The sequence below is a fragment of the Ovis aries genome, chromosome 13 (genome assembly GCF_016772045.2).
Source record: "Ovis aries strain OAR_USU_Benz2616 breed Rambouillet chromosome 13, ARS-UI_Ramb_v3.0, whole genome shotgun sequence".
Lineage (NCBI taxonomy): Eukaryota > Metazoa > Chordata > Mammalia > Artiodactyla > Bovidae > Ovis > Ovis aries.
This window is the reverse complement of record NC_056066.1, coordinates 43,487,448-43,514,933: the sequence shown is the minus strand read 5'-3', so window position 1 is coordinate 43,514,933 and position 27,486 is coordinate 43,487,448. Positions and strand designations below refer to the sequence as shown.

Sequence of the window (27,486 nt, the reverse complement as noted above, 5' to 3'; positions counted from 1 at the left end):
TGGCTCAGCTGGTAAAGAATCCGCCTGCAATGCGGGAGACCTGGGTTTGATCCTGGGTTGGGAAGACCCCTTGGAGAAGGGAAAGGCTACCCACTCCAGTATTCTGGCCTGGAAGAATTCCATGGACTGTACAGCCCATGGGGTCACAAAGAGTCAGACACAACTGAGCAACTTTCACTTTCACACCCAGGAGTGGGACTGCTGGATCATACAGTAGCTCTGTTTTCAGTCTGTTAAAGAACCATCACACTGTTCTCCATAGTCACCGTACCAACTGACATTCCCACCAATAGCGCAGGAAGGGCTCCCTCTTCTCCACATCCTCTCAAGCATTTATTGTTTGGAGATTTTTTGAGATGCCTGGATTGAATTTGTTGATATAAATAAGTGGACCATTTGAACTCTACTTACCTAGTGTTCCAAATGAAGTCCCAGCCTCATTTCTGGACTTTCTTCAGGAAGCTAAAGGCTATAAAATAAAGTGGGTTCCGTGGCTACATAGCCTTACTCTGTTTCTTGCCACTTATAGAGTAAGAGGCCATTCCTAGAATGACACTATGAGTGTTACACACGCGTGTGCATCCACTGTGCCAAGGAAACTGAGGGAACACAGACAGCTCTGCAAGAGGAGTGACTGGATTCCGAGTCACGATGAATAAAGATTTGCTAATGAACAAAGAACAAAGAAAATATCTTCTGGGGGGGGGGATGCACTTTGGGTAGAATTAATCAAAGGAATAAATAAAGGAAACCTCCATTACTCACTACTTGAAAGTTCCTGAAATTATGTCTCTTTCAGGGTCTTTGAAGATGTTCTAATTAAGTTTCTAGAGAGGGAAGAATATTTGTCCCTTTTAATGTAAACAAAAAGGCAATTTCATGTCAGTGACATTTTTATGATTCTTGTACTCACAAAATTAACTGTATTCTTCCATCACTCTTCACAGAAGGCAGCGTGAAGGAAACTCTTCTAGAAAAGTCCCCCATTTAGGTGAATTTATAGAAACCACACAAGGACCTGCCCATTGCACACACCAAAGATGATATGATACACAAGAAGGCATCTTTAAATCCTGAAGTCTTGCTTTGAGTGGAGGACAGGATGGGTTCCAAATTTTATAAATGTTGTATAATCATATTGCAATGCTTGGAGTGAGCAGGCAGCTAATTACTGGAACCGCTGATAGCTAAGATGGGACTAAAAGAGCATGACATGCAAAACAAGACTGTTTTAAAATGAAATCCACATTTAGTTTAGTTCATAAGGGGCTGGTGCCATCACCGACATCCATGGCAGAGTTCTGCTGAAAGACTCAGGGGCTTCCACTAAATACCAGCCTCACTGCCCTGAACTCTCAGATCCATAACAGTCTGTGATTTAATCGCAACACAGATGAGGTAGGACCTACCCAGGAAATGCAGGCTTATTGTTTCATGTGCCTGTAAAACAGTGAGTGTCTGTCAGGTTATGCAGTTCAGATTGGTTGCATGATTAGGCCTGTGATCTGCTTTATTTTTTCCTTCATTCTCCCACCAGCCTCCTGCCTGGGCATAGTGGGCACTATGTCAACTGGAAAAAAAAAAAAAAATACATGACCTAAAAGTTGAGATACATGTTTTATTTGGCAAGCAAAGCTGAGGACTTAAGCCCCTGAAGCAGCCCTTCAGATAACTCTAAGGCAAGGGTACTCAACCTCTGGGATCTAATGCCTGATGATCTGAGATAGAGCTGATGTGATAATAACAGAAATAAAGTGCATGATACATGTGGGCTTTCCAGGTGGTGCTAGTGGTAAAGAACCTGCCTGCAGTGAAGGAGATGCAGGTTAAATCCCTGGGTTGGGAAAATCCCCTGGAGGAGGGCATGACAACCCACTCCAGGATCCTTGCCTTAGAATCCCATGGACAGAAGAGCCTGGTGGGCTACAGTCCATGAGGTTGCAAAGAGTTGGACACAACTGAATCAACGTAGCACGCTCACACACATAACAAATATAATGCACTTGAATCATTGCAAAATCATCCCCCCAGCCCTGGGCCATGGAAAAATTGTCTTCCACACAACCAGTCACTGGGACCAAAATGGTTGGGGACAGCTATCCTAAAGAACTGCCCCAAAGAGGTAAGGGAGAAGCCAGGACACATAGGAGTTTTTGCAACAAAGACCAGGTAGTTAGAACATCAAGGGATTACTGTTAAGTAAAGAAAACCGGACATTTCAAGGAAAGGCGTTTTGCATTTTTCTGTGTACAGGAAGTTGCAAGAGTCTGGCCTCACGGAAGTCATTCCTTTGATGTACCCTCAGCCATCTGGGGCCAGCGTCTGGTTCTTTCTCCTCCTGAGTCCCCTCAGGGTGCCCCGCTGGAGTGTCTGCAGTGGCTTGATGGCTGTAACATCTGTTCTGGCAGGTGACAGTTTTCCGTTGACAGCTATAGAACCTAGATAAGGAAAAGAGAGAAATGCATCGAGGGGCCCCTTAGGATCAAGGTGGCTTCCTTGCTAGAACTGCCTTCCATGCTTTCTGAATGAATAAAAGACGCTTTTCTACCTGAACAATTTATAGATGAGTCAGTAGGTTTGAACGTGTGCCTTTCTTAATTATTTGGGGGCTTTCACGAATTTTACGGGAAAGAGGGACTTCCCTGGTGGTCCAGTGGTTGAGACTTCGCCTTCCAGTGCAAGAGGTGCTGCTTCTATCCCAGGTCAGGAAGCTAAGCTCCTGCATGCCTCAGAGCCAAAAACCCAAAACATTAAAAAAACAAAAAAAAAAACAAAAAAACCCAGCAATATCATAGCAAATTTAATTAAGACTTTTAAAATGGCCCATATCAAAAAAAAACCTTTAAAAAAAATTTTTGAGAGCATATTTGGTTGACTTAGATATGGCCAAGGTGGTGGGGTTGGTAGCAGGAGAGGGGGAAAGCAAATATTTAAATCTGATCAGCACTGATGCTTTAAAAGGAAAATAGTCCTGGCCCCAGACCTCGTCTTCCCTCACATACTAGGTCTAGGCAATCAAATGAATGAAAATGTCAGGAAGAGACGTAATTGAATCCAACTAGTGACTGCACAGCCAAACCTTATTAAATAAGGTAACAGGCAAGACGACCCTGGAAACCCATTACCCTAACTCAGTTATTCCCCTTTGCCCGCAGAGGGTCTTAAGCCAGGGGAGAGCTGGAAACAACAGACTTGAGCATGACCAACTGTAAAACACCTAACCCATAAGAAAGTATATATTCAAATTATTCTTCTCTTTTTCCAGCTTTATGGAGATATAATTGAGATATAACACTCTACAAGTCTAAGGTGTACAATGTGATGACCTGACGTTGTTGCAAAATGACCACCTTATCAACAAGGAACACCTCCATCACATCACACAGTTACCATTGTGTGTGTGAGAGAGGAGAGCATCTAAAATTTACTCTCTTAGCAACTTTCAAGTACACCACACAGTATAAGTAACTACAGTCACCATGCTGTATACTGGATCCAGAACTCACCCATCTTTTAACTGGAAATGTTTTACCCTTTGACCAGTACTTCCCCATTTCTTCCACCACCCTCCACCCCTAGTTTCTGGCACCCATTTAAAAATGTAAATATACTATTGCTACCTATGCAAAGATAACATGTTCAACTATCTTTACAAATCTCTGTCAGTTGGCATCCTTTCAATGTTTCAGAATCCAGTATAATGTTTACCTGTGAAGAGTTTTTTCATAAACTTTATGGCACATAAAATCAACTTAAATTTCTTCATCTTATGGAATTTCAGTTCCACAGTGGGCTGACAGTGTTCTCACAGGGAAAAAAAGAACTAGAGTTGCTGGCAGTTTGTTTTCTTTTTAATCTAGAAAGCAACAATACAACTCATGGTTAACATCTTTTTTAATTAGTAAATTATATACTAACTCATACACAAGCCTGAGTCAACAGACAAGCCTTTATTTTCTGCACCATGCAATTCTCTCCAACCATTACAGAAACTGCTTATTCCTGGTTGTCTCAAAAGCTTCCTAAACACAGGGAATTTGGACAATTACAAAAGGTTTTTGTAATGGAGTCCCTTCTGCAAATCAATATTAAATCAGTATCTGACTTGGAAAGAGGCACAGACCAGAAAGTCATTTGTTTTAAAGGCGTCTTAAGAAAACTGCATAAAAAAGAAAATGCCTTTAATATCCTCCTAATAAATCAAAACAAGAGATAGCTTGTATAGCAGTAAATGTAACTTTGAGAAAAGTTATATCATTTTTTAAAGGAATAAACATGGATATTGTTTTGAGAACCACTAATTTTATAATTTACCTCTTTAGTATCATTTCTTTTCTTTAATCCTCTAAACTCTGAAAACTATAGTAAATGATACATCTGAATGCTAACAAATATATGAAATTGAGTAAGCCAATATTTTGAGAATTATTTGAGACATAAACTTTAAACTCAGATATTAGTGAAATTAACCCAACCTGCAAATTCACATATTAATCTCCCCAAAAAACTATGTTTGATTATTGAAAATGTCCTAGCTTTAGAGAATTAAAAGGTATATAAGAGGGTAAAGTCTTTAACAGGTAGCTTTAAAATGTGGAGCATGAAATTTACCTTGTTACATGTTAAAAACGTTATGGCTCTTGTGTAGCCTTTAATTCTGTGAGCATTTTCCTGAAATTCAAAATAATTACAATGTCTTAAGTTCAAGATAACATTTTAGGTTACAATTAAAAGCATTGGTTCATTTTTTATTCTGCCTCTGACTTAGCCTAGCTACAAATCTGGACACTAATAGGAAAAAAATACTAAAACATCTTAAAAACTTTTTGAAAGGTTCTTAAACTGTACTCAATGACCTGTTGGGTAAATTAAAAAAACATTTAAGACATGGGAAAATTCATTTAATCAAAATATTTTCTATCTTAATAATGATATTTAAAATCCTTTCAATATTATGAGGCTTTTTCTTTTCCTTTTTAAGGTATAACGTTTCTCTTCCTGGTTTTGGAATCAATGAACAAATACAGGGCTATGAACTTGGTATGGACACAATCAGATCCTTTAAAACATTTTTTTCTGTTTCCTTTTTTAAGTTTCCTGTTGGTCTGACACATTGTGTTCTCACATCCTTTTGAAACCATGTGAGAAAGTAATCAAGTGCATCTCTCTGTCCCCAGATATGCAATGTTTATTAACTGATTGAAATACTGAGAGGTCACCACAACTTGTTATATATGGTCATTCAACCACACAGAGCAAGTGAGGAGACCAGGACATAGGAAATACCCGTAGAAAAGGACAATGAATAATGGGCAGTTTAATTTTTCTCAAAACACAGAAATATAAAACAGTAGCAACAAGCTACTATCATGATGGGGAAAAAAATGAAAGCGGTGACAGATTTTACTTTGGGAGGCTCCAAAATCACTGCAGACGGTGACTGCAGCCATAAAATTAAAAGACACTTGCTCCTTGGAGGGAAAGGTCTGGCCATTGCTATTTAAGACTGGCTCCCTGCAAAGAGGAAGGAGGCACAGGGCTTGTGTCTCAAAAATGCTTTTTTTTTTAAAGCACTGAACTTGCACATTGTAGAACTACTTCCAGTAAAAGCGATGAAGAATCTTCAGACAACATTGCCTTCCAAAGAGTTCCTCCTCAGGAATTTAGATGTGCAAACACAGAACACATACTTGAGGATTTAGCTCCATCTACAGGAAGCGGGAAGTAAAACAAATTCTTTGTAAACAAAGTTCTCACAGCCCGCACCCAAATATTAAGACTGTTTTTGCTTCTGATAAAGGATATTTTTCCACTGAGAACGTTCAAGAGCAGAAAAGAAAGTGAGAAGAGGAGCTACGTGCGTTACAGGGGCATTGAATGGACTTTCAGTTCAGTTCAGTAGCTCAGTCGTGTCCGACTCTTTGCGACCCCAGAGACTGCATCACGCCAGGCCTCCCTGTCCATCACCAACTCCTGGAGCTTACTCAAACTCATGTCCATCCAGTCGGTGATGCTGAAGAAGGAATTCATAGGGCCTGTACTCCATTTTAGGCCTGTTCATGCTGATCATGCTCAGCCACCTTTCCAATGGACTCTGAACTCTGTTTCAGTTCAGTTCAGTTCAGTCGCTCAGTCGTGTCTGACTCTTTGCGACCCCATGAATCGCAGCATGCCAGGCCTCCCTGTCCATCACCAATTCTGTGTTTAGTGCCTATGAAAATAACAACAGAAGGATAAGACCCCCTCCAGAGAGGGGAACCTTGAAGATCGTATCTAGGTTACTCATCGCCTAAGAGAAAACATACACTAATCACCCCTTCCTCGAGGCAGGCCATAAATTTTTCTGTATCAATCAGTGTGTAACCTCGGGTTTATTGATTATTGGCTAATTGTTTGACTGTTTGAGCACATGAGCACGTAGCATGTGAATGATGGGGGTATTGGGATTGTATTTTCCTTGGTTTATGTAAGTCTCAAGGAATTTGGAGTGGTGGGTTCAGACACGTACACATGGGGTATAAAAGATTTTTGCAAATGCTGGTTGGGGTCCTTGGCTAAGAGAAGATTCTGCCTTGGACCCGCTGGTGTAATAAACTGCACTCCACTGTCTGCATTGTCCTTCTGAGTGAGTTTGTTTCCCGGAACAAGTGGCTGCAACACCACGAGGGGACTTTAATTTTGTTTTGTCTTTCCCTAGTACATTAAAAAAAGAAAAGTAGGTTCATCCTCGGTTTTAAAAGAATGAAGTGAAGTCGCTCAGTCGTGTCCAACTCTTTGCGAGCCCGTGGACTGTAGCCCACCAAGCTCCTCTGTCCATGGGATTCTCCAGGCAAGAGTACTAGAGTGGGTTGCCATTTCCTTCTCCAGGGGATCTTTCCGGCCCAGGGATCGAACCCGGATCTCCCGCATTGCAGGCAGACGCTTTAACCTCTGAGCCATGAAAAGGACCATTCTGCAGTGGCAATGTTGATGGTGAGGTCTAAGAATTTGTGGAGCTGAGGGTATATGGGAAATCTCTATCTTCTTCTCAATTTAGTTGCAAAACTGAAACTGCTTTTAAATATATTATCTTTTAAAACAAAAAGAACCTCAGGTGGAGCCCATTCAAAGCAAGAAGTATTCATCCTTACATCAGGCTTAGGAAAATATGGTTCCTTTCGATGTTCTCTGTCCTTAATTATGGGAGGATGTATTGACCATATGATCAAATTTTGCATCATCAGGTGGCAAGTAAAATACCATTTAGTCAAACATTAACGTGTTTTTCAGGACTACAAATAGTTTATCTTCAGTTGGCTTTGACATTAGTAGGGAGTCTCTGGGCAGTTTAATTTTTAGGACCAGAGAAAGTTTTAAAATAACAGCAAATACTCATTAACTTATTTAGTCACTTTAGGAGTGACTTGTGTATAGTAATAACCTTTACTCTCATGAGACCTAAACAAGGGAGGTATTTTAATCTCTATTTTGCATATGAAAATACTGAGGAATATAGAGATTGAGTTACATCCCCAAAGTCACAGAGCCTGTACGACAGAAACAGGATCTCAACCCAGGAAATTTATTTCAGAACTGATGACCTCAAACCCTACAGTATATTTTGCCGCTCAGCAAAGACCATCTAATATTTCAGCGTTTCAATTAAACCAAACATTCTTTGATATAAAATTATAGTCACACCTCTATTGTTTATAGGTTAGTATTTATATCCTGATTGATTTAGGATCACCCAAATGTCATCAGTGCTAAGAAAGAGCTGCCAACTGTTCTATTTAGAAAATCAATAATTATGGAACTGGATTCATGACTCTCCAAGTAAGCTTCGTCATCAAGTACCAAATGAAATTTCATCAGGAAGTATTATGGAAAAATATAAGGCGTTAATTTATGTAAATCAAAACATGAGCTTGCAAACTACCATATTTATTATTAGAAACACAGGCAACTTTGACCATTTCTCATCTATAAAGTCCGTATTTGAATGATGTTTTATCTAAAAATCTATAAAGACACTGGAATACTGAAATGGAGAAAAATGGGTCTGAGAACAATTTCCAGTCTGCTTTCAGTTGCGTCAGATGCCCAGGTATAATGTGGCCGTTATAACTACTGGAGCACTGCTTGCCATCTCGCATACATGGATTCAAAGTTGGGATGTGTTAGGTAGGTAGAACAGGGAAAGGGAGTCCAAGATGGCGGTGGCTGCAAGACAAGGAAGGGAAAAGCCCGCGAAAATGAGACAAAAGAAGGTCCGGGGACAGGAGTGAGGACCTCAGGTAAAACAAACAACACTCCTGGCTGGCCCAATTTACATAGGACAGGCCCAGGGAGACATAAACGTTTAAATAGAGGAGCCAAAGCCAGCTCTTTCTCTCTTTCTCCCGCGCGCTGGGGCACTCTTCTCATGTCTTTAGATCGACGTGCCCTCATGCCTCGAAGATGGATTTTCCTGCTATCTTCTAAATAAAATAGAGCTGTAACACTGATTTGTCTAAGAGCTATAACATGGTCCATTCAAGACCTGAGAGCTATAACACGGTCTATCCAAGACCTGAGAGCTGTGACATGCCGAGGGGACTTTAATGTCCGTTACTCCAAATCTTTGTTGTGATGAGACAAAGAATCGAGGAACATACACTCGCGTGACAGGATGCCAGTGCCAGGAAACAGAGAAGCCCGAGTTGTACTACACTTCATGTTTGCTAGCACCTATTGTTCCCTCCAAGGCCTGCAGGACAGGATTGGGACTGGGCGTGCAGGGAAGATGTGGCATCGGGAGAAAGCAATCTGCGATGTAAACCTTCAGTTAAAATATGCCTCTTTGAAGATGCTGTATGACAGGGAGCCCAGCCCAGTGCTCTGTGAAGACCTAGAGGGGTGGGATGGAGAGGAGGGAGGCCCAGGAGAGAGAAAAGGATATATATATACACATACATATATGTATGTATATATATACTTATGTCAGATTCACATCATTGTAAAGCAGAAACCAACACAACATTGTAAAGAAGTTATCCTCCAATTTAAAAACAATACAATTTTTTTTAAAAAACGCCTCTGAGCTGGGCTTAAATTACCCAGATCCTAGCTTCTGTGGTCCTTTTGTTGTAGCCACATTTTCCAGGAAACAAACTCACTCAGAAGGACAGTGCAGATGGTGGAGAGCAGTTTATTACACAGGTGGGCCCAAGGCAGAGTCTCCTCTTAGCCAAGGACCCTGACCAGTTTTTGTGAAAACCTTATATACCCTAAGTTTATGTGCCCAAACCCACCTCCCAAAATTCCCTGAAACTAATCTGAACAAAGGAAAAAGGATACAATCAAAGTTAACCCGTAATTCATATGCCTTGAAGAAACACAACCTAGAATCAAGATTGCTGGGAGAAATATCAATAACCTCAGATATGCAGATGACACCACCATTATGGCAGAAAGTGAAGAGGAACTAAAAGCCTCTTGATGAAAGTGAAAGAGGAGAGTGAAAAAGTTGGCTTAAAGCTCAACATTCAGAAAATGAAGATCATGTCATCCGGTCCCATCACTTCATGGGAAATAGATGAGGAAACAGTGGAAACAGTGTCAGACTTCATTTTTTTGGGCTCCAAAATCACTGCAGATGGTGACTGCAGCCATGAAATTAAAAGATGCTTACTCCTTGGAAGAAAAGTTGTGACCAACCTAGATAGTATATTCAAAAGCAGAGACATTACCTTGCCGACTAAGGTCTGTCTAGTCAAGGCTATGGTTTTTCCTGTGGTCATGTACGGATGTGAGAGTTGGACTGTGAAGAAGGCTGAGCGCCGAAGAATTGATGCTTTTGAACTGTGGTGTTGGAGAAGACTCTTGAGAGTCCCTTGGACTGCAAGGAGATCCAACCAATCCATTCTGAAGGAGATCAGCCCTGGGATTTCCTTGGAGGGAATGATGCTGAAGCTGAAACTTCTTTTAGTTCCTCTTCACTTTCTGCCATAAGGGTGTATATCTTATGGCATATCTGCATATCTGAGGTTATTGATATTTCTCCCGGCAATCTTGATTCCAGCTTGTGTTTCTTCAAGGCATATGAATTATGGGTTAACTTTGATTGCATCCTTTTTCCTTTGTTCAGATTAGTTTCAGTACTTTGGCCACCTCATGCAAAGAGTTGACTCACTGGAAAAGACTCTGATGCTGGGAGGGATTGGGGTCAGGAGGAGAAGGGGACAACAGAGGATGAGATGGCTGGATAGCATCACTGACTCAATGGATGTGAGTCTGAGTGAACTTCGGGAGTTGGTGATGGACAGGGAGGCCTGGCGTGCTGCGATTCATGGGGTCGCAAAGAGTCAGACACGACTGAGCGACTGAACTGAACTGAACTGTACTAACTGAACTGAACTAACTGTAGTTAACAGTGGACAATTATCAATAAGCCTGTGGTCATACCCCAATAAGCATAATAGAATGTATGATTCTATCCGGTTCCACAGATAATTAGGGTATTCTTTTAGGTGATGGAGAGCCCTGGGGCTCTTCCTTCTGGGGGCCTGGTTTTCAAGTTGGTATGTCTTTTCCATAGATACTGGGCATTTAGCTCAAAGTCCAGCCCAAGATGGAGTCCTGCTTTCAAGAGAGAGCCTGTTCTGCTTCCTCCTTCACTTCCTCCTTCCCTCCCATCCTTATTTTTTCTTTTTTCCTCTTTGCATTTTCATTTGGAACATTTCAGCTGACGCATCTTCAAGCTCAGTGATTCTTTCCCTGTCTGTGTCTAATCTAATCACGAGCCCATGGGATAGTTCCCACCTCCCTGCTTGCATCATTCATGCCTTCTTCTGTGCTGTCTACCTTTTCCATTAGAGCTTAATTGTAGTGACTTCAAAGCATTCCAGAATCTGTCCCATAGCTAAGTATATCTCTGATGCTCATTTTGTCTTTCCAGACTGTAATTTTCCTTCCTTTTAGCACACCGTGTGATTTTTTTTTTTTTTAATTGAAAGCCAGACGTGATGTGCTGGGTAATAGGAACCAAGCTAAAGAGATCTTCCCTATGGGGTTCGGGCTGTTTGTTGTAGCTGTACATGCCAGAGATGTCAAAGTCCTCTACTTCTGTCAGTTTTTCTCCCCTGCTGTCTTCGTGGCTCCCCTAGAATTCTTCCTTAGATAGAGTCTGAGCTCCCTACAATCTACTGCTACCATTCGGGAGCCCCCCTGATGGGACTGTGGGGGCAGGGATGTGCTCTGTTACATTCTGGTTAAACCCTAGTCTCTTGCTGGGCCTGTGTCCTTGGGCTGTGCCTTTCACATGTGCTGCTCAGCTTCTGGAAGCGGGGGCTGGAGTCAGGGCAGCTGGCTTTCCCCAAGGGGGAAAAGGCCCTGGGACAATCTGCTCCCCACAGAACAGGCTTCTGTTCTTGAGAACACTTGAGTGTCTTTCTCAAACACCCTTCTCCCCACCAGAGCCACAAGGGGCTCTTCCTCGGCTCTTCACAGAGCTCCTGGAGGAAAAGCCCTTTTCTGTGGTCTCCATCAACCTCTCATTCTCAAGCTAGTCCACCCTCTGCTTCCAGAAATTCAACAAAAATATAATTTAAGTATCGCTACCAGTTTATGGTTCCAGAGGGTTCTATTCCAGGTAAGCAGGTCTGGACTCTCATTCTCCAAGTTCACCTTTTTCTTCAGAGTTTGGAGTGGTACCTACACCTGAGACTTCATCAAGGTTTTTTGTTTTTTTGTTTTTTGTTTTTTTTTTTTTCCAGTTAGTTCATCTTTTTTCCTGATCTGAAGATGCTAATGACAACTTTCAAGCTCTTCACTTGTCAGAGTTGAATCTATAAGTCTCTGCCTGTTTCCCAATGTGTCTTTCTACCAACGTCTCCCCATCTTGACAGCTGCATCTCCAGATCTGGACAGCTAGCGGGAATCTGGTCTTGCAATTGGTCTCTGATTTCTTCATGTGTGTCAACTACAAATTGGCACTTGCCAAGAGCATCTGCCACTGAGTGAATAATAACGAGGGCATTTTTAATCCACTTCTGGAGATTGAACCCTGTGTTGCTGCAGCTGCCAACCTTCAACACCCCCAGAAGGGAATTCAGGGTGGAGAGTGAGGAAATTTGTGCTCCAGGGAAACTGGTGGAACAGGTCTTTAGTTACATATTTTGAGGGACTGCTTTCATTATCTCAATCCTTGTATCTATTCATATCTAGAAAATCACTAAATCCCTTAATGGTGACATCAGCTCCTCGTGACTAACAGAAAACCTTTCGTAAAGTAAGTGCTTGCTTGCATTGAACTCCTCCTTCACCAAAATCTTACATATCGACCTTCCTCCACTACCTTTTTGGAGCAGTCTCTCCAAGCTATCTGAGGTACTGTCTCCCAGGCTGCAGTCCTCATTTTGCCCCAAATAAAACAACTCACAGCTTTCAAGTTGTGTGGTTTTTTTTTTTCAGTTGACATGTGAAATCACAGCCCTGAGGGAACACTGCTGTTGAGGAAAGGTAAGAGGTAGAAAGACTCATATCATTGATATTTTTATCATTTAACTAAATAGTTAATAAATAATTTTATGTGATTAAAAAATCATTATCCAGCAGCTCTGGCAAAATTTCCAAAACATTTATTTTGTAGGCAAGCTAAACGTATTCAAGGGTATTGGTTGAAACTACCAGACAAAGAGATCTGGAAGATGTTCTTTAAAATTCACCATTTGAAAAGAAAAAAAAAAAACAAAACAAAGAAAAACACTCTGTATTCTGACATTGCCCTCCAATAAAAGAGATTAGGCATGTATATATGCATGTGCATTTCAGAAACCCTCATTAAGATTTTAATTTGCTATCAAGGACAACTTGTCATATGAAGAGGAAACTATTTTATGATTCATTTGCCAAGTGTGACTGTGACAGCCAAGATTAATTTAATCAGGGCTTTTATACATTAGTATTCAAAAGGAATCTAAGGCAGAGAGAAGTGCCTGGTTTTGTTTTATTTTAATAATGAAGGAAGTGTGTGCTGTTCTCTGTTTTGATGATTACAATGAGCTGGTGGAGCAAATGGTTTCGTAGTTAAACACAAATTTGTGTGTGTGGATTGTGTTTAGGAATGAAAGCTACTTCAAGCTGTATTTCAACCCTTTTAGACAAGTGCTCAAATGACACGGGGTCATAAAAAGCAGGGGCTGTAACATTTACTCTGGAAAATAAATGTTTACCTCGAGCAGCAATTGACATTTCTAGCTCATTATGTGAATGTCAAGCACGGTTTCAAGTCCCTCTCCCAGCACCAATGCGAGTACCTTGGCTTCGGGCCTCGGGCCAATGTCAGACTGGTTCACCTTGATTTTAAAGTGGCTTACCTTTACTTCCTAGAATTCACATTCATGTCAGGAACGTGATCTCCACATTCATAATGAGCGATGCATGTTCGGAGAGGAAATAAATCCTCAGGAACCATGGAAACAGGAAGAGCTGCACACGTGGGTGGCCCTCGTTGCATGGCACCCCATCAAGAGGTGTGTGCTATGAGGTTTAACCCACCCCGCTGAAACCAGGAGGCCTCCTGGACCACAAGGGGCTGCTCAAAGCCTCCATCCTCAACCTGACCTCTGACTCACATTGCGCCTATGACCTCTAGGCACTATGGTTACTGTTGCTAGTGGTGATGCAGCCAGAGACCTAAGCTAGCACAGGAGCTCCGTCCTTTCCATCACCTCCTTCTCTTCTCCTGTTCCTTTTTTTTTTTTCTTTTGCCAAACACACCTAATCCATGGCCATTGTAAGTAAAATCCTTGAATCTTCTGCTTTTGTTTCCATTTTACTAATGCAAAGTTTTCCTATTTTCTTGTCTTAATTGCAACAACAATAGCACCAGAAAAACCTTCATTCTGATGTTTCTACCTATTGTTTCTTTCTCTCAATGTAAGTCTATGGAGAAAATCACACACACTTCATTTCTTTTCTTACTTGTTCAGTTACTGAGTCATACATGATTCTCTGTGAACCCATGAACGGCAGTGCCCCCTGTCCTTCATTATCTTCTGGAGTTTGCTCAGACTCATGTCTATTGAGCCAGTGATGCTATCTAACCATTTCATCCTCTGTCGCCCCTTTCTCCTCTTGCCCTCAGTCTTTCCCAGCATCAGGGTCTTTTCCAATGAGTTGGCTCTTCACATCAGGTGGCCAAAGTATTGGAGCTTCAGCTTTAGCATCAGTCCTTTCAATGAATATTTTAGGGTTGGTTTCCATTAGGATTAACTGGTTTGTTTTCCTTGCTGTTCAAGGGACTCTCAAGGGTCTTCTCTAGCACAATTTGAGAGCATCAGTTTTCTGGAGCTCTGCCCTGTTTATGGTCCAACTCTCACATCCATACATGACTATTGCAAAAACCATAGCTTTAACTATATTAGTAACTTTAATGATTACTACTGAGAGTTTATCATATGCCAAGAATTCCACAAGCTTGCTAAATTTTTAATTATAGACAGCCCCATTCAGTCTGGTTCAGTTCGGTTCAGTCGCTCAGTCGTGTCCGACTCTTTGTGACCCCATGCATCACAGCACACCAGGCCTCCCTGTCCATCACCATCTCCCGGAGTTCACCCAGACTCACGGCCATCGAGTCCATGATGCCATCCAGCCATCTCATCCTCTGTCGTCCCCTTCTCCTCCTGCCCCCAATCCCTCCCAGCATCAGAGTCTTTTCCAGTGAGTCAACTCTTCGCATGAGGTGGCCAAAGTACTAGAGTTTCAGCCTCAGCATCATTCCTTCCAAAGAAATCCCAGGGCTGATCTCCTTCAGAATGGACTGGTTGGATCTCCTTGCAGTCCAAGGGACTCTCAAGAGTCTTCTCCAACACCACAGTTCAAAAGCATCAATTTTTCGGTGCTCAGCCTTCTTCACAGTCCAACTCTCACATCCATATATGACCACAGGAAAAACCATAGCCTTGACTAGACGGATCTTAGTTAACTAGTCTGTGCCATGCATTTAGCATTTCCATAACATTCCAGTGTTATTATTGTATGTAAGTACATACAGTCTGACTCCTCAACTACATATAAGCAAGCCTCTTATAGTTAACTATTGTGTCTTACTATCTATAACTTTGTATCTTACTATCTATAACTTTGTGTCTTACTATCTATAACTATCTATATAGTCAAAGCTATGGTTTTTCCAGTAGTCATGTATGGATGTGAAACTTGGACCATAAAGAAGGCTGAGCACTAAAGAATTGATGCTTTTGAACTGTGGTGTTGGAGAAGATTCTTGAGAGTCCCTTGGACTGCAAGGAGATCAAACCAGGAAATTCTAAAGGAAATCAACCCTGAATTTTCAACTGAAGGACTGATGCTGAAGCTGAAGCTCCAATACTTTGGCCACCTGATGTGAAGAGCCAACTCATTGGAAAAGACGGTGATGTTAGGAAAGATTGAGGGCAGGAGAAAGGGGTGACAGGATGAGATGGTTGGGTGACATCATCAACTCAATGGACATGAGTTTGAGCAAGCTCTGGGAGACAGTGTAAGACAGGGAAGCCTGGCGTGCTGCAGTCCATGGGGTTGCAAAGAATTGGAAACAACTTAATGACTGAACAACAACAACATTGTGTATGATTATAATAACAAAAATGACAGAAAAATAAGGTTTAAAGTCAAAGAAACAGATCCAGCATGGAGTCAAAATAGACTCTTCTCTATTCCAATATTATTACCTTGCTTGAAATATTTGTTTTAAATGAAAAGACATGATGTGTGTAGTGTGGTGAAGGACTGGAGCAGTGGGGAGGGGTCCTTTCCTATGTAAACTCTCCGAACAAGAAATATCCAGTGAGCAGCCCTTAATTAAAAGAGCATTTTATAATGTTAAAAATAGCTAATTCTTATTTAGAGTTCAGGCTGTAGGTCTAAAAGGAAGAACCATAATTTTTTTTTAAGCTACAAGAAATATCAAGGTTTCCTCCATTATTACTGATAATTGGATTGTGTATTAAAATTGAGGAATGAGTTTCATAAAAGTGTTTTTTGTTCATTGTTTATTATTACATTATAATATTCTAATAGAATATACCAAAGACCCATTTTACTATAAGTTCACACTTTAGATTTTTTGCATATTGTATATCACATATTTGTTAATTTTTAGGTATTCAAATACATGAACATATATAATCTATCCCTGAACTACAGTTTGATGTGAAAAATTATACACCTCACATTTTATTCTTTTTTGGTGTTTCTTTTTCTTTTCTTTTTATGGTGGGGGGTGAGTTTCTTGTAAAGCTAAATTTTTGCACTGATTTTATCTTACCTGAATTACAACATCCATTTTCGGGGGGCCACACTACACAACATATGGACTCTTAGTTCCCCAAGCAGGCTTTGAACCCATGCCCTCTGCAATGGAAGTGCAGAGTCTTAACCACTGGACTACCAGGCTAGTCCCTATAATAAAGTGTTTTTTAAGATGTTTACCTAAGATGTTATGGAAAATTCGGATGAACTTTGGGGCCAACCCAATAAGTTCATTGTAAAAATCCCTGTTTTATGCAGTGTTGCCATCCTAACATGCACAGCATTGTTTTTGCTAGTAGATGACAACCGATAAAGCTCTTATTTGATTCCCTGAGGCCTTAGTGATAAAATGGCAAAATGAGATGTACAGACATTATGTTCTCTTAAGATTTCAGAAGATATAGTTTTAGGTGAAGGGAAGAATAAAAGAGAATCTAATAGAGGAAATGCAGAGCCTTCATTAAATTCTGAAGAAAAGCGATAATATAATTAAGTCAACAGGGAAGAGAAAACTCGAGATAAGGGAATAAATAATTCGAACCTAAGCTTGACTCCAAAATGTCCACAAAAAGTGTGAGAGAGTGAGAAAACCAGGTTGGCTGGACTGGAGAGATGGGATGGTCAGCTTTTGGAGACAAAAATTGAGAGCCTGTGACTTTTTTTTTCTCAGTAAGAGGAAACTAACAGAGGTTCTTGCATGTCCCTGGGGGTGAGGTAACAAGTGAAAAGGCAGGTCAGATCTTGTGGGGAAATACTGTCGTGTCTTCTACAGGTGAGTGCCCAGATTCTGGAGTCAGATGTTTCAAACCCACCCCAGCTCCATCCTTCAGGGGCTCTGTGATTTGGGTAATTAGCCTAGCCTCTCTGTGCCTCAAGTTGTCAACACCAAAAAGGAGGTTATAATCCTATCTCAGTTGGTCTCATAAATTATGGATATGTTAAAGGTTATATGGAGAGAGGGGGAGGTTGCAGAGAAAGGGCTGTGAAGGTTTAGGAAAAGAGGAACTGGAACTGAGCAGGACTCCACGGACCTTCCCGGAACAGGCCTTCCCCGTATCCTCTGCTTTAGCTCCTCTCTGAAAAATACCTAGTGAATAGATAATGGTATCTGATGCACATTTCCTGAGTTGTTTTACAGATGTGAAAACCCTCCACCAAATGATAAATGTTAACTGCTTGACGACAAAGGTCTGTCTAGTCAAAGCTATGGTTTTTGCCGTAGTCATGTACAGATATGAGAGTTGGACCATAAAGAAAGCTGAGCACTGAAGAATTGATGCTTTCAAATCATGGTGTTGGAGAAGACTCTTGAGAGTCCCTTGGACTGCAAGGAGATCAAACTAGTCAATCCTAAAGGAAATCAACCCTGAATTTTCAGTGGAAGGACTGATGCTGAAGCTGAAGCTTCAATACTTTGGCCACCTGATGTGAAGAGCCAACTCACTAGAAAACCCTGAAGCTGGGAAAGACTGAGGGCAGGAGGAGAAGGGGGTGACAGAGGATGAGATGGTTGGATGGCATCACCGACTCAATGGACATGAGTTTGAGCAAACTCTGGGAGAAGGTGATGGATAGGGAAACCTGCAATCCATGGGGTCGCAAAGAGTTGGACACGACTGAGCAACTGAACAACTGTTTGACGACCATGAGCACACTGCCCCAAGCGTCCTGGACCCTGAGGACTGACAATGTTAACCCTGGTGACACCACCCTGCTATCTCACTATCAGTCAATCAGAGAACTGTGCACAGAGCTGATCTCAAACCCTGAGAGACCCTCTCCCTCACGGGGCTTTTGAAAGTGCTTTGAGGAAACCCTTCAGGGAGCTCAGGGCTTTTTAGGTCAGGAGCCACTCATCTCCCTGCAAGGCCCTGCAGTAACACCTTTTATGTTCCAGACTGTGATGTTTCCATGTGTTTGGCCTCACTGTGCCTTGGGGACATGGATTTGTGCGAATAGCACTAGGAAAAGATGGATGGAATAAAAATTGTTAGCAGCTACAGATTAGTCCCCACCTGACCCTGTGGGGAAGTACCCACAGCTCAGGGAATTTCTCTGCATCCATCTACAAATAGCTAGTCTGAAATAGCATCCTTTAATTGCAAGTAAGAGTACGTTAACTGAATTGTTACCAAAGCGATAAACCAAAGCCTCTTTGGTGCATCACCAGAATGATGGCATCACTTGGTTAAGGGCTCATTTTCAAATCACATTCCTGTAGTGGTGCTTGACCTGTAATTAAGAGTGATACTGAAAACCTTCCTGCAGCTTCTCAAAAGTGTCCTATGTGAATGAAAATGTCTCCTGACATATCAATAAACAAGAAATGTCACAGCCAACAGGGATTTCTGGCCTTCAAATGTGAATGAGGGCTCACCAAAGTGGGATCCAGCAGATGCCTCCAGCCCCTACAGTGACTGCTGAGGAGCTGGGGGAATGCACGAATCAGCCATCTGCCACACCTGCCACTCCTTAAGGTGAACAAGGAAACAGAATTTGGCCCCAGATAGCCGAGGTGTCATGAAAGGAATGGATTCAGTGAGTCCAAAGTCTGGCATCTTCCCATACCTAGAACACTAAGTTCCTTAACTTGATATCTGATCTTTAATGTTCAGACTGACGGCTCCCTTTGTTGAAAATTTATATACAGCCTGACTCCCCTTCCTGCCTCCTTGGAGCAGTTTTCTCAGAGCTACTGAGATGCTGTTTCCCCATCCCCCATCTCGGGGTCCTAAACATTCCCACCAAATAAAAAACTCTCAACTTTGAGGTTGTTACTAATATTTGGTTGACACCTAGTACAACTTGGAAGGTTCATCAGAAAGAAAAAAAAAAAAAAAGACCACATAATTGATAAACACAGCAAACAGACCACAGTTCTCTTTGGCCTGAGAATCTGCAACAGTTTTAAGACTGTGTCCCACTTAGCATAATTCTCTTGACGGTCACTCATGTTGTTATTCCTTTTTCATCATCATAGATTTTTTATTGAGATGTACAGATAAATACAAATTTAAAAGGATCGACTGTCATTTGACCTCAAAAGAATAGAGACATAATTACCAATAGTCGGTGTGTCTGTAGAGGATCTGCTTACTTCATTGTTCTGAAAGCTTTGGTCATCATCAGTGCAAGTCTTCAACACACCAGAAAAGCAGGGCTTACTTTTAAAAGCATTATTTTGCCAGAGGAAAGCCATTTAATATCACATCTAGTCTCCACGTTTGTTTGGCTGAGCTTCTGACATGACCATGACTTGTTTGCCTCCCTTCTTACATCATTTGGACTGAAGGAGAGTCTTTCAACGAAGATAACCCCAAAACGTTGGATTGAAATTGTGATGCTTTGCAGAGTCAGAAAGACTTTTCCTGCTTAGAAAATGTTTCCTCTGTAACACAGATGTGCTTTTCAGAGTCTTGGAATTTCCTCCTTTGAAAATATGTTGAGTCAACTGAATTTTTAAAGAAAATAATTATACCCTGAATTTGGCTCTGCTGAAAAAGCATACAAGAACTGCAATCATGCTTTTTATACGTGTTTTAAAGTTTTCCTGGAGTTTATCACGTGAGGATGAACTGAAGAACTGTGGTCCTGGGATTAAAGCAGACTCGATCTTCAAAAGAATGAGAAAGTGCACAGAGGTGAAAAAATGTGCCAACATGCTTGTTATCATTAATCTTTAGGATCTGAAATATAATATTCAAAATCTGTATTGATCATTATTTGTAATATGTTTGTTGTTAAAAAAAAATCCTTGTCAAATGAAGATTGAGAATGGGTAAGTGTATGACGATGATAAGAACATTCCTTTATGTGTTTCAAGTTTGGGGAGGGGATTACAGCTACAGACACTGTTAACGTATCTTTCCATGGCTGGCTGCACCACTTGTGTCCCCAGCAGCAATGGATGAGTTTTGTTTGCTCAGTATTTCTGTCAACATTTACACAGTCGGCTCTTTCTGTTGTTGTTGTTCAAATGTAGTGGATCTCACTGTGGTTTAATTTGAATTTCTCTAATGATTAAAGATGGTGAGCATCCTTTCACGTGCTTATTTGCTATTCATATATCTAATTTGGCGAAGTGTCTGTTCAAACATTTTGCCTGTTTTTTATTGCTTCTGCTTTTTCATCATTGAATTCTGAACGCTCACAGCTTATTAAATATACGCGTTGATAAGAAACACATACGTAGAATATGGTTTGCCTTTTCCTTGTCTTAACAGTGTCTTTACAAACTCAGTTTTTAATTTTGGTTAATTCTATTTCTTCATTTAGGCAAAGGATTTTTGGTTTTATATCTAGGAAATCTTTGCTAAACTTGAGGTCACAAGGGCTTCCCTGATGGCTCAGACAGTAAAGAAACTGCCTGCAATTTCCTGGCAGTTTCCTGCAAAGAAACTCCTGCAACCCAGAAGACCTGGGTTCAGTCCCTGAGTCAGGAAGATCCCTTGACCAAGGGAATGGCTACCCACTCCAGTATTCTTGACTGGAATATTCCATGGACAGAGGAACCTGGCAGGATTATAGCCCATGCAAAGGGTCGGACACGACTGAGCAACTTTCACAACGTCACAAAGCTTTTCTCCTATGTTTATTTCCAGAAATTTGATATGCTTTAACATTTAGGTCTACAATGCATTTTGAGTTAACTTTTGTATACATTGCAAAGTAAGGGCCAAAGTTCAATATTTTTGCATATGGATGTCCCTAGTAGCATTTGTTGAGAAGACTATTCTTCCTCAGTGGAAGAATAGTCCTCTGAAACTGTAGAAAATCAACTTACAATATTTAGCAGGTGCATTTCTGGACACTTCTCAGCTCCTTCGATTCATGAGCCTATCCTTTTGCTAACACCACACCATCTACAGCAGATTCATAGGAATCCTTACCATCTGGACATGTGAGCTCTCCAACTTTGTTCTCCTTTTTCAAAATGGTTTGGGCTAACAGTCCTGTCCTTTTGAATTGCCATTAAAATTTTAGAAATAGTTTGTCAATTCTTATGAAAAACCTGTGTGATTTTAACTCAACTTGTATTAAATTTCTTTATTAACTTGGGGAAAATTGAGTTATCACCTTATTCAGCCTTCCTGTTCCTGAACAGATCAAACCAGTTTATGAAAGCGCCCTTTCAGTGTTTCATTCGTGTTTTGTGGCTTGGGCATACAGATCAAGCATATACTATTAGATTGATACTTAAGGATCTCGAGTTATTTTGTGCTAGTGAAACTGGCTTTTTTTTAAACTTCAACAAGTGTTCATTGTTAGCCTGTAGACATGCAATTGATTTTACAATACTGATTTGCTAACCTCACACATCTGTTCTAGCAGTTTATTTTATTCATTCCTTTGGATTTTCTACTCAATTGTCTGTGAATAGACATATATTCTAATTACACACATATATACGTGTAATATCTACACAAGATATAAGCCTATTATTATAAGCATTTTATTCCTTTGTTTCATATCTAAGATGACTGATATAGATTTCTGTCCTGTTTCTGATTTTAGGAAAAGAGCATTCAGTCTTTCACCAATACATGTGAGCTACAGGTATTTTATACATCCACTTCATTAGGTTAAGGAAGATTTCTTTTAGTGAATGAATTAATAGTGAACTATGTCAATTTTTTTTCCCTGCATCTTGTTTTCTTCTTTAATCTATTAATATGATACATTACATTGATTTCAAATATTTAATCAGCCTTCCATTTCCTGAATAAACATATTTTGCAGTTTTTACATATTTCTGAGCACAGTTTGCTCATTTTGTAAACAGTATTTGCATTTATATAAAGAAGGATGTTGTCAAGGCTATGGTTTTCCAGTGGTCATGTATGGATGTGAGAGTTGGACTATAAAGAAAGCTGAGTGCCAAATAATTGATGCTTTTGGACTGTGGAGTTGGAGAAGACTCTTGAGAGTCCCTTGGACTGCAAGGAGATCCAACCAGTCCATCCTAAAGGAGATCAGTCCCGGGTGTTCATTGGAAGGACTGATGCTGAAGCTGAAACTCCAATCCTTTGGCCACCTGATGCGAAGAGCTGACTCACTGGAAAAGACCCTGATGCTGAGAAAGATTGAGGGCAGGAGAAGGGGACGACAGAGGATGAGATGGTTGGATGGCATCACTGACTCGATGGACATGGGTTTGGGTGGACTCCGGGATTTGGTGATGGACAGGGAGGCCTGGTGTGCTGCGGTTCATGGGGTCCCAAAGAGTTGGACACGACTGAGCGACTGAATTGAACTGAACTGAGAGAAGGATGTTGGTCCATAGTTTCACAGGGAGGTTTGCTGTCTTTAGATTTTTCGGTAATGCTGGCCTCATAAAATGAGTTGGAAGTTGTCTCCCAAACCTCTTTATTGTAGAAGAAATTATGTAAATTTTTAATGATTTCTTCCTGAAATGTTTGGTAGAACTCACTACTGAAACATTCCGGATCTGGAAGATTTTTTTTTTTTTTTTTTTTTTTTGCCACACTGTGGGGCATGTGGGATCTTTGCTCCCCATCAGGGATGGAACCAGTGCCCTCTGCAGAGGAAGCCTAGAGTCTTAATGACTGGACCACCAGTGAAGATCCTGTTTGAAAAAACTTAAGTGCAAACAGTTATGTACTTTAATAGATATAACACTATTATCCATTTCTTCTCAAGTGGCTGGCAGTTCCTTCCACGTCCTAGGAAAATTTCCTCTGCAAATATTTTAAGAATAACTCAAATCCTTTTCACCAGTGCCAAATCATTTTTTGCCTTTTATATCTGCCACACTGCAATATTAGTTTTTCCAGTCTCATCCCCCCGGATCTATTTTTACCTTTATCATTTACCCAAAATGTAATATTGTTCATGTCTCACTGTTTCTTGCTGCTACTGCTGGTAAGTTGCTTCAGTCGTGTCCGACTCTGTGCGACCCCATAGAGGGCAGCCCACCAGGCTCCCACGTCCCTGGGATTCTCCAGGCAAGAACACTGGAGTGGGTTGCCATTTCCTTCTCCAATGCATGAAAGTGAAAAGTGAAAGAAGTCGCTCAGTCATGTCTGACTCTTAGCAACCCCATGGATTGCAGCCTACCAGGCTCCTCCATCCATGGGATTTTCCAAGCAAGAGTACTGGAGTGGGTTACCATTGCCTTCTCTGCACTCTTTCTTAGCAGTCTTTTAAAGACCCATTCAAATTGCTGAGTATATAAAATTCTTCCCAGCACATTAAAAATGGATCTCTACCAAAAGCCTCCAGCATAATCTCCACTCGTCTTTTCCTAAGGTGAAAATCATGGCCTACAGAAGCCAGACTGCTTGTGCTTCTGTGACTCAACTGCATTGCTCACACTATAGCTTTTATTGTAACTTTCTAACCATACTTACTATGAAGACAGTCTTAAGCATTTTCGCTATCCCCACTCACATATATCCTCTCATTCAGAAACCTTCTTTGATTCTCTGCTTCTGCTGCTAAGTCACTTCAGTCGTGTCCAACTCTGTACGACCCCACAGATGGCAGCCTACCAGGCTCCCCCGTCCCTGGGATTCTCCAGGCAAGAATACTGGAGTGGGTTGCCATTTCCTTCTCCAATGCATGAAAGTGAAAAGTGAAAGGGAAGTCGCTCAGTCGTGTCCGACTCTTAGCAACCCCATAGACTGCAGCCTACCAGGCTCCACCATCCATGGGATTTTACAGGCAAGAGTACTGGAGTGGGGTGCCATCGCCTTCTCCCTTTGATTCTCTAGGGAGAGACAATTTTTCCTCATTCACTCATGCTGTTTCATCATAGGTAATTCAGGCATTTACAATATTAGTTTAGATGGTGGTGATGGTTTAGTCTCTTAAGTCATGCCTGACTCTTGCGACCCTGTGGACTGCCAGGCTCCTGTCCATGGGATTTCTCAGGCAAGAATACTGAAGTGGGTTGCCATTCCCTCCTCCAGGGGATCTTCCTAACCCAGGGATTGAACCCGTGTCTCCTGCATTGCAGGCAGATTCTTTACCTCTGAGACACCAGGGAAGGTTAAATACATATACAAACATAGGAAAGTGAAATTATCTAAGTTTGCCTCCCTAACAAGGCCAAGCTTCTAGAAAACAGTTAAAGTAATATTATGTTTCTATTTCAGTCCCTTACTTCTAGCCCAGTGTCTGAACCTAAAGGAATACCCAGTAATGTTTGTTGAACTATTCTGGGTTACAGAGCACTGTGGTGGGTAGATTATTGTGTTAAGATGTGACTATAATTTGTATATCATTATCCAGCATCCCTGTCATTGAATGAGGCCCTGGCAGTAGCAGAAAGGAAGTAGAGGGGATCCTCTTCTAATCACGCACAATATCCTTTAGGCTCACAGATCACCTTAAACACATGATCAATGCAGACAATAATTTCCCAAGCACAGTTATCTACACACACACACACACACACACACACACACCAAATTTTCCTGAAATTTCATGAAGTTCATAGAATTCTTGACCTCCATCTGATTTCCACCGTGTATATAGGCTTTCCATCCTGAGTTGTTCAAAAGGATATCATTAGTATCCAATAGGATCAGACGAGCCAGAGGGGCAGAGAAGAAAAAGAATTGAAGAGACCTGAAAGAAGGCAGCTTAGAGCAGATCCACAAAGTCCGTGTTCAGCGTTTGGTGGAGATCGTCAGAGTATGTTAAAAAAAAAAAAAAACTGTGAGGTTGCTGGCTTGACTGTCTTCATTGGTGTTCATCGGAGCTGTGAGCGCTCCAGAGGATCATGAGTTTAGAGACCCTCCACAGTGATCCACCAGTGACCAGAGTTAATGTTGCTGACAGGGGTAGAGAATTAATAGGGGTAAAAGCCCTACTCCTTCGAGGAGAAAAACAGTGTTTTGAAGAGGAGTGTTTAAGAGCTGTTCGGTGACAAGCCTGTGTTGAAAGGAGGCAACCAGAACATGCAGATCTCTGAGGACAGCGGCCATCCTAGAACCCTGCTTCTGGGCCACTCCTTCCTGCTCTCCTATTCCACTGACTACATCCCCACCAAGCATTCCTCATTTAGTCAGTCTCTCCCCTCAGCATACAAATATACTCAGCCCACTAACAAACATGCCACAAGAAAGAAAAAAGAAAAAAACACAATTAAAATAACAACAGCAAATAAGCTCCAAAACAGAGTATCTTGACTACAACCTTCTTTCACCCACCTTTCAATTCCCCAAGTTTTCTAAGTAATAACATTAAGTGTGGACTCCCACATCTTAACCTACTCTTCCCCTTTCACCCCTAAATCTACTGCAATTTATCTGGCATTCATGTGCATTTCACTGAAACTGCTCATATGAAGGACATCAATGAATTTTTCAGCTGACTTATTTTATCCCCACTTAAACTATTTTTTCAGTTAGGGGTCTATGATGCCTCCCTATAAAAATTGAGCTCTTTATAGATTTAAATTTCAGAAAACTTAAGTAAAAATGAATCAATCTACAAGAAAAATTTTTTCATTTCACAGAATTTAGTCACATCCCTTAAGAAGTCTCAACATAAGGAGTCTGCATAGTTGATTAATCATCAGTTCATAAGTCAACAAGGGCACTATTATTTTCTATTTTCAACATAACCACCTTCAGACTATTATCAAGGGTGTGTGGGTGTGTGTTTAGCAAGAACAAAATCATTTGCCATCCAAGCTAGGGAGAGTTTCTCCCCAAGCATTTTTTTTTTTTTTTCAGTCGCCCCTCCTAACGCAGGTCACACACCCAGCTATAAACGACTCAAAACCAGGGGAGGAGGGACCCTATTTTTCCTAAACGTAAGATCCTGCTTGGCCTTAGGCCCCATGCCAACCCACAAATGAGTCCATCTCCTAGGGAAATAGACCACCCACCATGATAGGCCTGGACTAATGACCATTTTCCAGACTCCTGTAGACAAGGGATGGACCCACGTTTCCGCCACCAAGAAGGGAAGAGCAGGAATAATGTTCGCTGGGTGAACAACCAACAAAGTCTGACGTTTACTTTGTACGGGATTTTGTTATCTAGTATTCACCCGTTAAAGCAGTCATGAACAGAGTTGTTTCGGGCCTCTCTCCACTCAGTTTTTTTAGCCTCAGGGTATGTTCTTAGCTTCCCCCACCAGGGATGGAATCTGAGCCCCCTGCAGTGGAAGCGGCAGTGTTAATTCCTAGACCACCAGGGAAGTCCCTCGCCATTTCCCCCTACCTTTTCACTCACTAGGGTCCGTCTATCAAGTGCACGCTCTTGACTTTGAAATCCACTTTTCTGAGGGATATAATGAGCCTGTTCCAATGAATACCTGCTCAGACCAACAAGACAGGAAATCTAAACTGACCACTGCCGTGGACACAAACACACTCACAGGCACACAGACAAATGACACACACACAGACAGAGGGGTTCGTTCCAAAACTTTTACTTGGCCTTTCTCCTTTTCTAGTGTCCCCTGAATGTCTTAAGCACTGAGGAGCTGCCTCCCTGGCGTCGCAAAGACACAGGCTGGGCACGAGGTCCGCGGGGCACCAGGCGCGCGTCCTCCCAGGCTCACTTGTATGTCTTCATGTGCCACAGACCGTCATTGAGGTAATGGATGTTCTCGATGCCGATTCCTTTGTTGACTTTCTCGATCTCGTCCGCGGACATCTTCATGACGCCCACGCACAGAGCGTGCTGCTTTCCCTCCGCCATGATCGCCACCACCGTGTCCACTGCGGCGGGGAAGAGGCGTGCCCCCGGCGAGGTCAGGCCTGGGCACATGATGTTGGCTCCGCTGAGCACGAATTTGATGGCTCCCTTGTCCACCTGCTGGCGGGGCAGGATGAACGGATACTTGTGCAGCAGCCTCAGCGTTGGGTAGAAGGGCCCTTCCCTTTGCCTGAAGAACAGCAGCTCCCCGTTCACCGTGAGGATTTCTATGTGCTCGTGGCATCGCACTATTTTGACCGGATCCTTCTTTGGCATGATTTGGTTCAGCCACGGTTCGATGCCGGGAAACTGCTCCAGCAACTGGTTCTTAATGCCCTTAATAACGGAAGTTTTCAACTGGATACAGTTCGACACGTTTTCTTTTTCATCAAATTTCTTGAACATGATGCAGGGGTAAAGAGGGCGACCACAGAAAATCGTAGCCGGGAAGCGGGGAGAAAACTGAACTGCCAGGAGTGCAGCGGAGATGCTTACCGGGGATCGGCTGCCGGAGGGGACGCTAGGCACGGCTGTC

The 27,486-nt window shown here is 41.7% G+C and overlaps 1 protein-coding gene and 1 long non-coding RNA gene across 2 annotated transcripts in view; both read right to left on the bottom strand.

The window, feature by feature from the left end:
* Window positions 1-1,604: 1,604 nt before the first annotated feature.
* The window catches only part of LOC121816268 (uncharacterized), a 39,535-nt gene continuing 13,653 nt past the window's right edge, over window positions 1,605-27,486 (bottom strand). Inside the window, exons 2-4 of the long non-coding RNA XR_006055788.2 lie at window positions 4,612-4,671; window positions 3,709-3,856; window positions 1,605-2,438 (exon numbers count right to left, since the gene is read on the bottom strand). This is a non-coding gene — a long non-coding RNA (uncharacterized LOC121816268). The remainder of the gene's footprint in view (window positions 2,439-3,708; window positions 3,857-4,611; window positions 4,672-27,486) is intronic.
* LOC101111215 (malignant T-cell-amplified sequence 1-like) lies at window positions 26,667-27,483 on the bottom strand. Its single transcript, XM_004014327.6, has one exon. The coding sequence runs from the start codon at window positions 27,354-27,356 to the stop codon at window positions 26,811-26,813; it is 546 nt and encodes a 181-aa protein (XP_004014376.1). The 5' UTR covers window positions 27,357-27,483; the 3' UTR covers window positions 26,667-26,810.